At 35.5% G+C, this 19368-nt stretch overlaps 1 protein-coding gene across 3 annotated transcripts in view; it reads left to right on the forward strand.

Annotated features, from left to right (window-relative positions):
• The window catches only part of ACSS3 (acyl-CoA synthetase short chain family member 3), a 187385-nt gene that overhangs the window by 62340 nt on the left and 105677 nt on the right, over positions 1 to 19368 (forward strand). For 2 of the 3 annotated variants that reach the window (XM_077953210.1, XM_015152354.3), the window contains exons 5-7: positions 636 to 776; positions 9710 to 9790; positions 9867 to 9962. In XM_077953210.1, coding sequence (XP_077809336.1) covers positions 636 to 776; positions 9710 to 9790; positions 9867 to 9962 — 318 coding nt within the window. Of the gene's footprint in view, positions 1 to 635; positions 777 to 3832; positions 3880 to 9709; positions 9791 to 9866; positions 9963 to 19368 lie in introns of those variants that run through there. The other variant, XM_077953211.1, reaches the window with a different exon arrangement.

Genomic DNA, 19368 nt, shown 5'->3' on the forward strand with positions numbered 1-19368 from the left:
AATAATGAATGATCTAGAAGGAGTAAAATTTGGATCGTATTTTGGATATATCACAGACTCTGACTAAATTTCAATACTGGATTTTAGTCTTCAAAAAGCAATAGTAGAATTCTTCCCTACTCCTGAAGAAGAATTAATGTTTTCTTATTTGGAAAGGTAGCTGTGGTGTTACTCCTAAAGGCCATTGTATGAAGAGAAATTTATTAGCTTAGTTGACACATCATTGTAAAGATGATAAATGCAAAGTAAAAGAAATAGGCTATGGAAAATAAAAATTAGTTTATAAAGTTATTAGTGTACATACATCTATAAAAACATGAAACCTTGTTAATTAAGCTATGAGTGTTGATGGAAACATTACTACATTATACTGAATTTCTAAAGGATATCTCTAGATTTAAATGAAACATGTTTTTTTGTCAGTTTAGTTGAAGTGAATATAAAACCTTTGGACTTTTTATAAACATTTATGTTGAATCATGAACTTGAGCTTTTTAGTCATAAATCTGATGTTTAGCGCCATTATAGGCTTAGATTTTCAGTCAGATGCTCGGACTTACATAGATTTAGCTACTTTTTGTTCTCTTGATTTAATCTCCTATTACAGTACATACTCTTATATTTTTCCTGTGTAGGAGGCGGTTCCTTTGGCTCCAGGTCGTGACCTTGACTGGGATGAAGAGATGGCAAAAGCCCAATCACATGACTGTGTTCCTGTTCTTTCAGAACACCCACTGTACGTTCTTTACACATCTGGCACAACGGGGTTACCTAAGGTACTCACTCTCTGAGGGATAACTATCTATAGCAGCAGATTTACTTTGCACCAAGAATGTTTGATCACTGACTGGAAATGTTTGCAGATTTTACTTTGAAGTTTAGAGAGTTACTTCATTTGCTTTTATTTTTTTTCCTGTGCCCAGTCTGGAGTGCAGTGGCGTGATCTCACCTGACACAGTTACTTTATATCTTAAAGAGATTTTGTGCCTAGTGCTAAATATAAAAACATTTATTATTTAACATCAAACATTTTGCTCTCATTTCTTCCAGAATTTTCTCAAATGCTAGAAATATACAATTGCTTTAGTAGATGTTTGATTGAATATCAGTTGGTTTAATAACATTATATAAAAATATATTTCAAATAAGATATTTTTATTCTTTTAAATTGAGGTATAAGTTTCATGCAGTGTAGAATTGATTTTTTCATCTAGGGGAATTCAATTCTTTATTATGAATGTGATTTAGAGAATTGACCTAGGCAGTTTGAACAGAGGCAGTTTGTCCAAAGTATTGACCTATTTGATTTACAGCATGGAAGACATTCAAGGATTTTTAAATCTGTTCACCATGAAACATGTTTTTACAAAGCAAAGTTGAAAGCATCAATATTCATTTAATGTGTCAAATATCAACAAATACCACTTTTGCCTGGTATCTCCGAATAACACTGTTTCTTCATAGACCCTTATAAAGGATAACAGTATAATTTTCCTTATTCATCTTTATTAGGTGGTTTAATATTCACTGAATTGTAGAATTTTAGTAGGAGAAGGGACTTTCATAATCATTCTTATCCTTGAGGAGAGTGACTTCTTCATTACTGTTAGATTACTGTAGCATCAGTGTTCTGAAAACGTCGTCTCTTAATCATCTTAAAATAGTGGTTCTATTTGATTAGTTAGCTTTTTAAAAGGAAATTTAAGATGTTCCATGTAAGCCTTGCTTGTGAAAAGGAACACTTTTCGTAGGGGAATATATTCTCTCTGAGGACACAGGTCATGTTTTAGTATATTTTGGTCTACCATTGTTCTTTGTATGTAGTTGGTGCTCAATAAATTTTTGTTGAAATCATACATAGATGCACACACATGAAGATATTTGTTTCATTGTAGAATTGAAGCCTTATGATTTTGTTACAACTCGAGTGACTTGAAAAATATTTCTGCATATTGGAGATTGGAAGATTTATTTATTGAAGCATGCCAAATAATCTGCTGGACATAATTCTTAACCTCAACTTTTTCCAATTCTGCCTTGCATACTCGCCACCTGGAGTCCAACTGAACATTTGGCTATAAAATAAAAGAGAACTCAGGAAAGTTATGATCTAATATAAAAGTATCAACATGAGAGAAAACTCCTGACCCTGAAAACACAGTATAACTTAATTTTTAAAAATTTAGTTTCTTAAAAGCCTGAAGAAATCTTATAAAAACATTTGTGCTACCTCAAGACTTTAAGTCACTGAAATTCACTGTGACCTGGAGTAGGATCTCATGGGATGGGCAGAAGAAAAGGTTTTCAGAAATTAAAAGCTGACTTGCTAGTGTAGTAGAAATAAAATAAAAGCAATACACAGAGTATTAGATTGAAAAGTGGTTCCAAATAAGGAAGGACCCTAGCTACTACAGGTTTTTCCTTTCTTTTCTTTCTTTCTTTTTTTTTTTTTTTTTTGAGAGTGAGTCTCGCTCTATTGCCCAGGCTGGCTCACTGCAAGCTCCACCTCCCAGGTTCATGCCATTCTCCTTCCTCAGCCTCTCGAGCAGCTGGGAACTACCTGCACCTGCCACCATGCCCGGCTAATTTTTTGTATTTTTAGTAGAGACGGGGTTTCACTGTGTTAGCCAGGATGGTCGTGATCTCCTGACCTTGTGATACATCCACCTCGGCCTCCCAAAGTGCTGGGATTACAGGCGTGAGCCACTGCGCCTGGCGCAGTTTTTCTCTGAGAGGTTCTTTTCTGGATTCCTTTCAGTGCCTAAATGGAAGATCCTTTGATATTTCTATCGTTCTCATTTTCCTCCTGATGTACCATCCTGAAGACAATCTATTTCAATAAATTTGAGAGGGCTTTAATTGTGTGGAGATTTCTGCACCCACATTGAATTTGACTCAATTTAATGTGTTTGTATGGAGTGCTCATCCTGTGCTAGAACAGATACAACTATGAGTAAAGTATAGTCCTTCTAGTCTAGTGGGATTGAACAAGGTATGAATACAGGTGATGCAAGATAGAAGGTGGTCATTTAGTTGGGAAGATAGTTGACTACACACAAAGGAGACAAAGAGATTAGTTTTCAGGCTGTTTAATTAGTTTGGAAGTTTACATAGGACAGCATACCTAATAGGGAGGAATCAGATTTGGTTCAATGTTAGAAGTGTAAGACTTTGAATGTGAGAACATATGAGGGTGCTTTTGAATATTCATTGAAATAGAATCAGAAGGATGGTTTGAGGCTAGGGAAACTAAAAGTCTTTAACATGCTGAGCATGATGTGTCTTCAGGACATTTAACACGAAGATGCCCAGTCAAGAGTTGGTAATGAGAGTCTTAGCCCAAGAGTTATACATATGCGGTTGGAGATAGACCCTTGTAGGTTATTGGGGTACAGGACCGGTGATTAAATTGTGTGAGTGAGTGGGCTTTGCAAAGTTAACACATACAGAATGGCAAAAGAAGGTAGTTATCTCTTTAACTCTCTCTTCCCTCCAGTGGACTTTAGAATTGAAATTGCTTTAAATTTTACATTACCAACAGACCTTTATGGCACTTATTTTAACCTATCTTATACATGTTAGTTTTTATGGCACTTATTTTAACCTATCTTATACATATTAGTTTTTATTAATTTACTTTTTTAACAATGAATGTCCTCTGAGGTCTTAGAATACACATTTTCCTTTTTGGATCCACTGTAGCACTAACATTAAAATTTGACCCATGTAGAGCCTCAGAATATTTGTTGAATGATCTCTTACTTCTCTAGTAAGTCAGCTTCTTGGACACCTCCTTATTCATACCATTCTCATTTCATTTTTCATAGGTATAATCAGGATTAATAGTACCTAAAATCTTAATGTTGGGATCCACAGAATGTAAGTATAGGAAAAATAAACACACATGCATTAATGAAGCATTTAGATATAAATATGATGTCATCATATGGTTTGTTTCCTCAATTCCTGATCTTCATGAGGAAAAATAATGTTGTGAGCTCATAAAAAAACTCTTCTGCCTAAAAATGCTTGTTTCTCAAATATAAAACACACATAAGGCAGTCTGTTCTTTGGTTAGAATTTGTAGATATATTTAGGGCATATTTGCATATCGGCATTTGCCAACTCTGGAGTTGTCAAGTTGCTGTATGACAGGTTAATCTGTTAGCTGCTGTAAATATTCCAGCAACCACATCTGAGCTTCTTTGCATACATTTCTGTTTTGTTGTGGGCTTCTATTCTGTTTGGTTTGGGTGCCTATCTTTGAGATAGTTCAAAGCACTACATGATAAAAGAATCCCTCATCTGGATGAGATGTCCTTTCAGGTATGGGAGATTTAGTGATCATAATATGCATCTTATTCGGTTTGATAAAGGGATTGTGATAACCAAAAAAAAAAAAAAAAGAAAGAAGAAAAGTTCAGTGTCAAAAGAAAACAAGGGGAAAGAAATCAAAAGGAAAAGATTGAAAAGAAAACATGACAAGAAAGTGGTAGATAAGACCTTTTGTCCTGATGTGGACTTACAAAATTTATGTAACTTTATTCCTGTTTAAGTGACTTAATACTATTTCCTGCCCTAGAAAAAAAAAAAAAAGGAGAATGAAAGTCAAATATAAAAGAGCAGTGACCTTTTTTGTTTAATCTGTGGTACGCTCTTTCAGTTAAAGTGCTGAACTGGTTGCACCTTTGCCCCTTAGCTCACAGTTGTTCAGATCGACAAAAAATTATACAACTGCCAAAATATCCTCCATGGACATAGCTTCAGAATCATCTGAAAACCTGTATCAAGATATTTCCTGTTTGATGAAATATCCCAAATGGAAACATTTTATGCCTTCTAAGAAGATTCAAGGTTCACTAAATTCTACAAGTGTCGAGGGTTTCTACTGAACAAAGAGTATTTGTTAACATAATTGTATTGTTCATATGGATTTATACACTCAACTGTTCATTCATTTAGACAGTCAACAAATGTAGTAAATGCCTATTCTACCCCAGACACTGTGCTGAAGATACAAAGGTGTTGTGCTCAAAGTGGTGGAGAAGGCACAGCACCAGGTGGGGATATCAGTTCTCTGATGAGGTTTGCAGGCCCTGAGGGCTGTGAAAGAGGACCTGAAAGACATTTGACACAAATAATAGGATGGGGTGAAAGTTCCCAGAAAAGGTGGTATTTTTGCAACGTCTTGAAGTACTCCTGGTGAAGACATTAGAGTTCATCAGGTTTAGAAAAGGGGTGGAGGCTTACTCTAGAAATAGGGGGTGCCATCTGTCAAACCACGACCAAAACAAGGTTTAGTGCTGATGTGTTAGATTTTTTAAACAATCAGAACGATTCATTTTTTTCTCTGACACCTGCCATCATTTGGTGATGGGTTTCTTTTCTTTCCTTCAAGTAAAATTTATTTTCCCCCTCTATTGTTTCTTGTCAGGCTGAATTGATACACACACACACACACACACACACACACACACAGATATACATACACACATATATGTAAGGATATAAATATGTACACATGCATGTATACATGCATATATTTACATGTGTATATGTGAATAGACATTTTACATATGTAAATATATATGTATTTGCCTTGTATGATTCTTTATTACAAAATAAATGATAGAGGGACTTAATGTAAGAAATAGGAAGTTTTGTCATGTACTCTAAACTTTTCTACTCTCAGTATTTCGGGATGTGCCTCTCAGATATTCAAAGACCATTAGAAAAAAAAAAAGCTTACATTTTTACAATGAAGAATCCCAAATTCTTTTTTTTTTTTTTTTTTTTTTTGAGATGGAGTGTTGCTCTGTCACCCAGGCTGGAGTGCAATGGATGGATCTCAGCTCACTGCAAGCTCCGCCTCCCAGGTACAGGCCATTCTCCTGCCTCAGCCTCCCGAGTAGCTGGGACTACAGGTGCCTGCCACCTCGCCTGGCTAGTTTTTTTGTATTTTCTAGTAGAGACGGGGTTTCACCTTGTTAGCCAGGATGGTCTCGATCTCCTGACCTCATGATCCGCCCATCTCGGCCTCCCAAAGTGCTGGGATTACAGTCTTGAGCCACCGCGCCCGGCCCCAAATTCTTAATCTTACCACACATTTCAGGCTTCCCTCCTCTTCTACAACACCTGTTGTTGCAATTGTATTTTTCTTTTTCAAGTTGTGGCAACCAAAACTGCACACAACATTTATACTAACATGTTTTCTGTTTTACTTTAATGGCCCCATTTATGGCAGTCTTTGACTTTACTTGTCTTCAAAAGTAGCACAGTAAGCTGGAAATTATGAAGAACTATCTGTGATAACTTTGTGGTACCATTTCTGAGAAACTAATATTCAGCCTTTACTTGTACTTGCACTGATTGAATTTTTTAAACACCATGAACATTACATTTGTGCCCCCATCCCAAAAGAGAGCACTTTCATATTGCTTCCATTCCTATTTCTGAGATAGCATTCACTTTCATGTCTTTATTCAGGGCACAGAGTGCTAGTCCCATCTGGATATTTTTCAAGTTCCCCAGACATCTTTAAGAATTATGACTGATCCTACCAAAAGATCAGAACAGCATATTGGCAGGTTACAGGGTATTTATGAGAATATATTAGATCATCTAATGACTTGACTTTTAAGGTAGGTAGAGTATAAATACATAGAGAGGCCGGGCGCGGTGCATCATGCCTGTAATCCCAGCACTTTGGGAGGCCGAGGAGGGCAGATCACGAGGTCCGGAGATCGAGACCATCCTGGCTAGCATGGTGAAACCCTGTCTCTACTAAAAAAAAAAAAAAATTAGCTGAGCATGGTGGCATGCCTGTGTAGTCCCAACTACTCGGGAGGCTGAGGCAGGAGAATCGCTTGAACCTGGGAGGCAGAGGTTGCAGTGAGTGAGATCATGCCACTGCACTCCAGCCTGGGTGACAGAGCAAGACTCCCTCTCAAAGGAAAAGAAAAAAGCACATATAGAAGGTAATAATAAATAATAGAGATTCAAAAGACTAAAATGAAGAAGGTTTGTGTTTTAGAGGTAAGCATTGGTGTTGAGTATTTTTACTTCATATTCAGATCTACTACTGTAAAAGTGGTATTTTTAGTTTCCAACAAAATTTGCTTAGTTATAGTATAATGATTTGTTTTCTGGAGCATAATTTATGTGTTTTCAGAGGCTGAATGGTGTTTCTCTTTTGCATTTTAATTTTCATTACCTGGATAATGTGATTATAAACAGGAAACAAAAATGCTTTATCATCTTATTTTTGTCACAAATTAATATTTATGCTAAAGAAATTCTCTTGAAATGTAACCTTTGTGTTTTTTGTGCTTTCAAACCTCTTATAAAAGGTGAACCTGGAGAATATGAAACTATGTGTTTCTTTATTCTGCACCATATCAAATACCCAGAAATTTGAAACTGTATTATCTGAGCATTTGGGAGGCAAGACCAAATTGCAGATCTAGAGTCTAGATTAATAAATGGTAAAAAGATGCTTGATTAAAATTTGTATACTCATTCTTTAAAAAATAAAAGTAAGTGGGTATCAATGACTAATGAAAAACATAAATTATGGCTCTTCTCATTCCTTCAGCTTCATTTTAATTGTTTTAAATGAGAATCTTTGATGGCAACCTCTAATTATTTTGACATTTATGCCTTTTGACTGATAGGAGCACAGGGTAAAATATAAAGCAATAATTGCTAGAACTAAGGAAATAATATTGTTAATGAGATATTAAATTTTAGCCTTTACAACTTCAAATGCTTTTTCATGCATGGTCTCATTTTTAAGTCTCTTTTTTTGGTCGGATGGGTTTAAGTATTCACTAATTTACAGACAGAGTGACATTGGTAAATGTCGTTTGAAGAAGTACTCATCTGAGAGGTAAATAGAAATTTGACAACTTATCCTTTACATTTATCTTTCAGGTTTTACAATTGAATTACTGCTCAGTTATGTCTTCCCTCGCCTTTTATTTCTTGTCATCATTTCTAGTCAATGCATCTTACCCTCTGTACCATATGGTCTAAACATTTACCTAGTTATAATAATATTTAGAGTTACTGATAAAAATGGGTTCTAAATGCAGGGACATGTAGGATGGAGAGAAAATTTTAAAACATTTTTAAGTGAAATTATTACTGATATTAAGTATCACTATCTGTCATAACACATGGACAGCGTATTGTCTACAAAAAACTACTTTTTCTAGCCTGTAAAACGAATAGTTTTTATGAAGTGTTTGCAGTTTGATTAATACCAGATTCAATCAATCTGTTTAGCCATAGGAAAAGATCTCAATAGAACAAACTAGCAAAGTGCATGGGAGATAGGATAGGATATAGTGGGAAAATAACTGTTTCGTTTACATGGGAAAGTGCATGTGTAAAACCTACTGGCATGGGGCTTAGAATGTCTAATGTTCCCATGGAGATCAAGAGGGCCAGCTGCATGCTAACCATGTCATACGACCTAGAAAATAGCTCTCAAATACCAACAAAGTTGCATCTGATATTTGCTAAGAGACCAGGTGTTGTTACTGGTGAATAAAATAATGTTCCACAGCATGATGCCTATGTTTTATTAGTGGCACCTGAGGAGAGCAGCAATTTTAGTAACTAATGGAAAGTCAATTTCTGTTTCATTTTCCTGAGTTGTGTATGTGTGTTAAGGTGCAGCGCTATGCCAAAAAGCATAATTAATAGCACAGTTATTGATTACATCCATGTTTGCCCTTTCATAAAAATCACTTTTTTTTCTTTGCATAGAGCAGTTATAATTGTTGTACTAAAAGATGCTTCAAAATACATGTGAGTGGAATATACCTTCTATCTCTCAGCAGGTGTTCACCGACTCATTCTGAGTATTCACTCAGTTATGTCTTACTGAGCCAATGACAATTAACGTTTTTTAAAACAATACATGAACTTAATTATTAAATTTACTATTAGTTCTTATTTATGGTGACATTTGTATCCAGTGTTCAAATATTAGTCTTGTATTGAGGTTGAATATGTTCCCAGTGTTGGGGAAAACTACTTGAAACTGATTTGTGAAAACTGTACTACAATGATATGACGATCCCTACTTTTGTCCAAAATGCAATATAAGACAAATCTTTTAATCTAAATTCAATTCACTGGAATTCATCCTTAAGAGTTCTAGAGTTCATAATGAAAGAATTGCTCAGCTTTAAAGTGTGCTTGCATGATCCTCAGTGAAGTGTTGCAATGAGATTTCAGTTACATTATGACTTTGTTTCCTCTAAGCAGCTATTATTATTTAATCATCTTAAGAAACAGAGGTCCTTATGTTAGTCTGTATTTGAGGCATATAACTACATTTTACCTTTCTTCACACTAATTTTTGTTCTGGAAATACGTCTGAAAATGTAGTGTTGATAATGTGTGGTGCTATTAGAAAAGTTTGTATTGCATGTAATTTTGTGAAATCATGTTTTCTTTAGAAGACTAATAATGTGAGAATGGATTCTAAAAATGGTACTAATAAAGACAATTATTTTGTGGTGACTATTAAAAGACCCAAAGAAATAATGATTCAAAGATAATTTTATAAAAGCCAAAGTAACTTGTAGCTAATATATAAAATACTTTTGACCAGGAACTTTTAAAGTGGATGCTATGAAGATAGAGAGTGTTTTTACACATTGTTTATTGATTTTAACTTCACTTTTTCTCTCCTTAGGGTGTGGTTAGACCCACTGGGGGATACGCTGTCATGCTAAACTGGTCAATGTCTTCCATATATGGACTTCAACCTGGAGAGGTAATCGTGGTTTTAAATTCACATTACATAACATTCTCTGAATAAAATATATGCATTTTATTATCTTATTTTTTAGGTGTGGTGGGCAGCTTCTGACTTAGGCTGGGTTGTTGGACATTCCTATATCTGCTATGGACCTCTTCTCCATGGGAACACAACAGTTTTATATGAGGTAATAAAGTAAAATTAATACCACATATAGATACTATTTATTTTATTAAAACTGTTCATGAAGCAGTCCTGAGTAGGATCAGAAAAATTGGGGTGGGGCAGGGGACATTATTATTATCTTCTTCCAGTTAAAAATATAATTTCAAAAGAGAAAGGGATATGTAGGAAATATTAGCCAGTTATTTTAATTTTGTTGAACATTCAGAATTAAATTCTGAAGAACACACAAAAACAAGCTTTATATCTATCCCTAACAGATTTCTAGAAATTACTGGCAAACTGATACTGATTTTAGAGTCCTAGAAAATAGTTGTCACAAGGCGAGCAATGTAGATTCACCTTTTTTATTTTCATAGGATTCATGGATTTCCAAAGTCATGTTGTTTCAATTTTAAATAAATAACTTTCCTTGATTTCTAATAAAGCTCTGTGTATAAGGCATAGGAATATAGACTGACCAGATTTATAGCTGAATAAATAATTGTTTAAAAATTCGATGAATGTATCAGTGTCACCTAGGAAGAAGATTTCTTTGTGTACAGAAAATTTCCTTTATATGCCTATTCCATTGACCTTTATCAATGTCTTGTATAAAGACTTAGAATAACATACCTATCAGATCTGTAGAAGATCGAAGTCTTGGAGGGATAACTAATATAGTAGTTTGCTATATTATCTTTCAAAATGACCTTGGACTTTTGGGACAAATTTAACAAGATGGAAAAATACATAAATCTTTACAGTTTTATATTTAAATTAAAAAATACAGAAATGAAATAGGGAAAATTTGGGTTGGTATAGTTTATGTAGTCAAATCTCTGGGTATTATAGCATCCATAACTTAAGCTGTTGGTAGGACTGTTTTTAAAAATTACTCACCATGTACAATGATATAATCTTACTTTACTCTTCCACATTTGAAAATTTGTATTCAGTTTAACCAAGATGATTTTAAAAAATCACTAAATTACTAGAGAGCATCTGAAAGGCTGGGTGTGGTGGCTCATGCCTGTAATCCCAGCACTTTGGGAGGCCGAGGCGGGCAGATCACAAGGTCAGGAGATCGAGACTATCCTAACACAGTGAAACGCCGTCTCTACTAAAAATACAAAAAAAAAAAAAAATTAGCTGAGTGTGGCGGTGGGCACCTGTAGTCCCAGCTACTCTGGAGACTGAGGCAGGAGAATGGCTTGAACCCGGGAGGCAGAACTTGCAGTGAGCCAAGATCACATCACTGCACTCCAGCCTGAGCAAGAGAGTGAGACTCCACCTCAAAAAAAAAAAAAAAAAAAAAAGCAAGGATCTGAAATAACAGAGTAGCATGAAAATAATGTATACAAGAAAGAGGTGGGCTGGGCACATTGGCTTACGCCCATAATCCCAGAACTTTGGGAGGCCAAGGCAAGTGGATCACTTGAGGTCAGGAGTTCGAGACCAGCCTGCCAAACATGGTGAAGCCCGGTCTCTACTAAAAATGCAAACATTAGCCGGACATGGTGATGCATGTTTGTAATCCCAGATATTCAGGAGGCTGAGGCAGGAGAATCACTTGAACCTGGAAGGCGGAGGTTGCAATGAGCAGAGATTGCACCACTGCACTCCAGTCTGGGTGACAGAGTGAGACTCCATCTCAAAAAAAAAAAAAAAAAAAAAAAAAAAAAAAGAAGGAATTAGGAATGACTAGTCTGACAAATAATACACTTAATGTGCAGATACTATAATAATATTTTGATGTTTAAAAAGTTGCTACATATAAATTATGTTGTCTTGTAATGCAGAGTTACAGAGGGTTATATTTTGGGAATAATCAGAGACAAATTTAAATGCTTGGCAGTAGAACAAATGGACAACTTCTCAAATATAAGGCTCTCTTTCACGTAAGTGTTCTGTCAATACCAGATAAGGATTGTGAAGTAAAGGGAATTTTATATGTGGGGTGTGGAGAATAGTATTAAATGATTTCAAGTTAATTTGCAGTCTTAAATTTCTGCAAGTCGATGAATTTGAAAACATGAGAGGCTATTCTCAATCTTTCTGGAATACTCCAGGCCTCATCATCACTTAAAGACCATTTGTGTTCTTTCATTTTTAACTGGCTGGTTTTCTGTCTCTGAATGCTAAGAAATATTAAGGTTGACTTTGACACAAGTATTAAACCGTCATATACTACTCTACACTTTTGTATCATGCTTTTATATCTTGCAGACTTGATATGCTTTTGGGAATTCATATACTACTCTACATCTTTTGTATAGTGCTTTTCTATCTTGCATACTGAATATGCATTTAGGTATTTGTAATAATTAAAACAAAATAATCTTGACAAATCATTTCATACCATTGTCTTTGTAATATAATTTTTTAATTAAAATCATTTCTCTTGAAGTAAACAAATTAAACCTCTATACTGAATATTTATATTGAATTGTGGCATTGGTTACATAAATATGACAAAGCCAAAGATGCTACGTGTTTGTGGTTATAAGTATTAAGCTGCTTTAGAATTGAGATACATGTTTTGCACTATTTACCATGGGCTTTTATTGTTTCTCAATTTTATTTAAAACATGATATTAACACTGTGATAGAGGGTTGTTTGTTTCTATGTTGGAATGATTTGGTCAAGTAGAGTGTAGATGCTCTATAAATATTTGTTGTGTGAATAATTGACTGAAGTAAGCCACAATTTAAAACCTTTTCTCTGCACTCTGGCTTGTTTTCTTTTTTTATTATTATTATATTTTAAGTTCTAGGGTACATGTGCATAACGTGCAGGTTTGTTACATAAGTATACTTGTGCCATGTTGGTGTGCTGCACCCATCAACTCATCAGCACTCATCAACTCATCATTTACATCAGGTATAACTCCCAGTGCAATCCCTCCCCTCTCCCCCCTCCCCATGATAGGCCCTGGTGTGTGATGTTCCCCTTCCCGAGTCCAAGTGATCTCATTGTTCAGTTCCCACCTATGAGTGAGAACATGCGGTGTTTGATTTTCTGTTCTTGCGATAGTTTGCTGAGAATGATGGTTTCCAGCTGCATCCATGTCCCTACAAAGGACACAAACTCATCCTTTTTTATGGCTGCATAGTATTCCATGGTGTATATGTACTCTGGCTTGTTTTCTACAACTTATAAATGTCTTTAACTTTCTCTGATCATAAAACCAAGTCTTTTAGACCTTTGTCTACTTCTAGCTATGCCATCAAGTTTTTTCTTTTTTCAGATCTTTCCTTTTATTTATGTAACAAACATTTGCATAACACTTATTATATGCCAGGCAATATATTACATTCTTTTTTTTTAAAATTATACTTTAAGTTCTAGGGTACATGTGCACAACGTGCAGGTTTGTTACATATGTATACATGTGCCATGATGGTGTGCTGCACCCGTTAACTGGTCATTTACATTAGATATATCTCCTAATACTATCCCTACTCCCTCCCCCTGACCCCATGACAGGCCCTGGTATGTGATGTTCCCCTTCCTGTGTCCAAGTGTTCTCATTGTTAAATTCCCACTTATGAGTGAGAACACGCAGTGTTTGGTTTTCTGTCCTTGCGATAATTTGCTGAGAATAATGGTTTCCAGCTTCATCCATGTCCCTACAAAGGACATGAACTCATCCTTTTTTATGGCTGCATCAGCTAGGCCATCTTTATTTTCTTCTCCACTAAGTTCCTTGAAAAAATATCCTGCCCACATTCCTGAACCTCATGTTCTTTCAGTCACTCCTTATCTCACTGTAGTCTGATTTATGTTCACTTCATTTCATAGAAACTGCTGCAGATGGGGTCACCAGTGACTTCATAAGTGACAAAGTCAAAGGGCCTTCTTTAATCTGAATTTATTTTTTCTCTTACTAGAGTTCAGCCCTACTGACCATTCTTTTAGGTGATCCTTTCCTCTCTGTTGAGCTCCACGCTCCTTTTCTAATGTTCATGTTGTTTCTTTTATCTGCTATGACTTTCCTCCTTCTTTCCTTTCTTGTTAACTCCTACTCTCCTTGTAGACTCTGCTTAGATGTTACTATGTCTTGAAAGTTTCCTCTCACGATCTTGGGCCATGTGCAGTGCCTCTTTCTGTGGTCCTGTTGCTTTCGAGCATATGTCTGTCACTGAGCTGGCCACACTGTACTGAAATGATACGTTTATATCTAGAAGAGGCTATCATCTAGAAGAGGATAAAAGCCAGTTTCACAGCACAGTGCATAGCACATACTACACAATTAACAAATACTTGTGGAACTGAATTAAATTCTACTCCTCGTTTTCTTCCTTCCATCCTGACAGCTTGTTCTTTTCTTCTCTTTGTTTCTTTCACTTTGGTCCTAAACATTAGAGTTTAGCAGGATCATAGTCTTTGCTCTATTTTCTTACTCTGCTTACGTTTCCTGGATAATCTCCAAGCAGTTATATTTGAAGACCATTAATTAAATCATGGCTCCTAAATCCCCTTTTTATATCTGACTTTCCTGCTGAGTACTAACCTATTGCTAGACATCTCTGAATAGTCTTTATACATCTTATGCTCAAGATGACATGAACTGAGTTCTGTATCTCCACCCCACCCTGCAAACCATATTTCCTTCAGCGCACTCTGTGTTTCTGGTAATGTTACCTCCATTCATGCAGTAATGCAAACTGAGAATCTGCGAATGATTCTTAAGTTCATTTTCCTTGCATCTCACACTCTACTGGTCATTACATTTTATTGAATCTAGTTACTTAGTACTTATCAAAGTGTCATCTTTTTTCCATACCTCTTGACATGTATTCAAGGCTGATATTCAGCTCATGCACAAATATGTTATGTTGACTGATGTCCACTCTACATTTTGGCTTCTGATATGATTTGTGCCTATGCATTCCAGTTACATATTTCAGGTTATCATTAGATACACTCCCCTCTTAATATTGATAAAACAACAGACAGAAAATCAGCGAAGATGTAGAAAAACTTGACATCATCAACCAACAAGATTTAATTGACATTTATAGAACACTATTCTCGACAGCAGCAGAATACACATTCTTTTTAAATGCCCACAGAATAATTACCAAGATAAACCAAAACCTGGGCCACAAAGCAAACTTCAACTAATTTAAAAATATTTGAAGTCATGCAAAGTCTATTTTAAGACCACAGTATTTTCAAACTAAAAATTACTGAGAGTTAACAGGAAAATCCCCAAACAATTGGAATATAATCAATATACATCTAAATAATCCATGGGTCAAATAGGAAATATCCAGGAATGCACACACACACACACACACACACACACACACACGTCTCTGTGTGTATATATCTCAAACTGATTGAAAAAGAAAGTACATCATATAAAATGTCGGAGGACACAACTAAAGCAGTTCTGAGAGGGAAATTTATAGCACTGAATGGATATATTAGAAAAAAGGAAAACTCTCAAATCAAGAATATAAGCTCCTATCTCAAGATCCTAGGAAAAGAGGAACAAAATATAACTAAAATCAGGAAGGAATAATAAAGGTAAGAGCAGGAATCAATAACATTGAAAACATAAAAACATAGACAATTAATGAAACAAAAAACTAGTTCTTGGAAAAGATAAATAAAATGGACAAACCTCTATAAGCCTGGAAAAGAAAAGAGAGAGAAAACACAGATTACCAGTACCACACATGAAACAAGAGGTATCATTAACGACCTGCAGACTTATATCAAAAGAATAATAAGGGAATACTATGAGAAACTCAACACACATAAATTTGACAGATGAAGATGAAATGGACTAATTCCTCAAAAACCATAAACTCACCAAATGAGAAATAAATTACTAGAATAGCCTTATGACTGTTAAGAAAATCCAATATGTAATTAAATAGACTCCCAATAAGAAATCTCCAGACACTGATGGTTTTACTGGAAAATTCTACCAATGTTTAAAATGGAAGAGGAGGCGGGGGTGTTTGGTATTTCTGTATCCCGTGTGCCATCTACCAATGTTTAAAGGAGAATCAACACCATTTCTGCACAATCTCTTTCAAAAAATAGAAGAGGAGGAAACACTCTCTTAATCATTTAATGAAGCTTGTATTGCCCTAATAATAAGTCAAAGGCAAAAAAAAAAAAAAAAAAAAACTACAAACGAACGTCCTTCATAAACATATAGACAGATACAAGAATTCTTGACAAAATATTAGCAAATATTTTGAATTCAACAATTCAACAATATATAAAAGGAATTATACACTGACCAAGTAGGATTTATACCAGAGGTACAAGGCTGCTTCAATATCTGAAAATTGATCAAGGTAATCTACCATACTAATAGGCTAAAGAAAAACTATATAATCTTATTAATTGATGTAGAAAAAGTTGTTTAATAAATTCACCATTCATTCATAATGAAGAACTACCAGAAAACTAGTAATTGAAAGGAACTTCCTCAACCTGACAAAAGATTACCTATGAAAAAACCTGTTGCTACCTATCATAAAAGCCTGATTGCTTCTCCTCTGTTGTTCAGAAACAAGGCAAGAATTTCCACTCTCACCCTCTATTCAACATATCTGTGGAAGTTCTAGCTCATTTAATAAAGAAGTATAGGGAGGCTGGGCGTGGAGACTCATGCCTGTAATCCCAGCACTTTGGAAGGTCAAGGAGGGTGGATCACGAGGTCAGGAGTTCAAGATCAGCCTGACCAATATGGTGAAACCCCATCTCTACTAAAAATACAAAAATTAGCCAGGTGTGGTGGTGAACACCTGTAGTCCCAGTTACTTGGGAGGCTGAGGCAGGAGAATCGCTTGAACTCAGGAGGTGGAGGTTGCAGTGAACCAAGATCGCAACACTGCACTCCAGCCTGGGCAACAGAGCAAGACTCCCTCAAATAAATAAATAAATAAATAAATAAATAAATAAATAAATAAATAAAAACAGAAATATAGAGGAAGAAAAGGCATACATACCAGAAGGGAAGAAATAAAATTGTCTTTATTTGCAGATGACATGACTATTTGCATAGACAATTACGGAATACACACACACACAAATCCCGTAACTAATAAGTGAGTTCAACCCAGTCTCAGGATACAAGATTAACATACAAATATTCATTGTGTTTCTGTAGATCAGCAATGGCCACATATGGCCATAAAGAGCATCATGAAGGATCCTTTTAGAGATGAACTGGTTTGTATCTTGACTGTATCAGTATTCTGATTGTGATAACAGATTGTAGTTTTGCAGTTTTTACACCTGGAGAAAACTGGGTAAAGGGCGCATGGGATATGTCTGCATTATTTCTTACAACTGCATGTAAATCTGCTTATTTTCCTGATAATTACCACATTTTCAAACAAATTCATAAAATTAACTCATTAAAACAAACAACAAAAATCTTTAATCCCTTATCTCCTGGAAGCTACAACATTCTCTCTTTAAGGCCTTGTCTACACTCAGTAGCTCCAACAGCAGTTGGAGAAGATTGTAGAGTAAGTTCCTGATTAAGAAATGGAATTTCTCCAATTGCTGTCACCATCATTCCATCCCTACAGCTTTTCCTAACATCCCCAGTCATCTCTACTTTTCCAAAGCCAATGGGCATTTTCAGTCTTCACTGTGCTTGACTTCTCAGCATTTGAAAGCGTTGGCCATTTGCTCCATTCTAATCATTCTCGTTCCTTCTAAGGTACAACATGCTCCTGTCTAATGTACTACATGCCCCTGTTTCCCTGCAGTTAATCTTATGTTCATTCTTGTCCCAGGAACATTGCCTGAAATATATGCTACTTGTCTGTTAGATTTCAGCTGGTGTCACTTCCTCAGGGAATCCCTCCTTGACCTCTCTGATTAGGTCAAACCCCTTTATCATAGTCTCTTAGCACACTGCATTTTCCCTTGGTGGTTTCTATAAAAGTTGCAGATTCATATTAGTCTCCAGGCTCCTTTGATGTGTTGGTTTCCCACTCTTTCCTCTAACTCTACTAGGGAAGGAGTCATCTGAGTTTGTGTACACCATCAATTCTCAGCTCCTTGCCTTAATGACACATCTTCAGTGTTTAATACATATTTGTTAAATAAATGCCTGAATGACAGTATCAGGAAGAAAACTTGACTTACACGTAGAGATTTTTTCTATCAATGAGTAAGAGTAATTTAAATTTTCTTTTTTACCACAGGACTATATGAGCAACTTATGTAAGTCAGGCTATATGTTTTATAGACAGAGATTTACTTTCATCAACAGAATTCAACATAAATACGGAACACCTGTATTTAAGTAGGTTATTTTCTCAGAGGGAAATTTATAGCACTATATAGATACATTGGAAAAGAGGAAAACTCTCAAATCAAGAATATAAGCTCCTATCTCAAGAACCTAGCAAAAGAGGAACAAAATATACCTAAACCAGGAAGGAATAATAAAGTTACCAAATAATAAAGGAATAAGTCAGGCTGTATGTTTTATAGACAGAGATTTACTTTTATCAATGGAATTGAACATATTTAAATACAGAACACCTGGCCAGCTCAGTCAGTGGAGTATGAGATGTTTAAAGTATGTAATTCTTGGAGGAAAATTGGATTGACCAGTTAAAATATGGAAACCAATTCTGAATAATTTAGTCTTACTTTTGAGAGGAAAAAATGAATGCTACTTCTTTAGAAATCTACTTCATTAATAGAGCACTGATTCCAATAGATCTAACCCTAACCATGTATGAACAAGAACAGATATTTGGTAGGATGGTTTTGCCAAGGAGAAGGGATAAAACACAAGCAATCTTTTCACATAGGAATGCAATGTATAAACAAATTTAGCTAGCAGCCTAGTGCGTATGTGCATGCACGTGTGTGTGATGGCAAATGGTGATTATACAGAGATATGCTCCCTGGCCTCTCTCTTCTCTCCAGTATTTCTCCCCTTTACCAGACTGTCATCTGCAGAATCAAAATCCAACACTGTTTCTCTAAGGCAAATAAATCTTTCTGGGTCCTGCCTTTCTCCTTATCTTTGCTGTGTACAAATGTGCAAAAGTGTGTGTTGTACACATATTTCAATTTCATGATACAGTAAGCCCAGGCTTCCACAATGACAGTGGTGTGGTTAAGCAAGAAATGAGATTACTGTTCCTTGGCTAGGGTATTACATAGGTCTAAAATGGAATGTTAGTAGTTACTGTTTCTCCTGAAATCTGGCCTGAGAGTAAGCCATAAACTGATTGGTATAATTGGTCTTGATATAGCAGTTGTCATTTTTATGTAATAACAGTCTTTTTTACCAGTCAAGGGATATAAGTTTGCTCTCATTTTACGTTTGTTTGCATTTCACACATGGTATACATCACAGCAAGAAGCCTTTTCAATAAATTCTTCAGTATGTTCACTTGATTAGCCAGGGCAGATGGCCATTTGT

The sequence above is a fragment of the Macaca mulatta genome, chromosome 11 (assembly GCF_049350105.2).
Source record: "Macaca mulatta isolate MMU2019108-1 chromosome 11, T2T-MMU8v2.0, whole genome shotgun sequence".
Classification (NCBI taxonomy): domain Eukaryota; kingdom Metazoa; phylum Chordata; class Mammalia; order Primates; family Cercopithecidae; genus Macaca; species Macaca mulatta.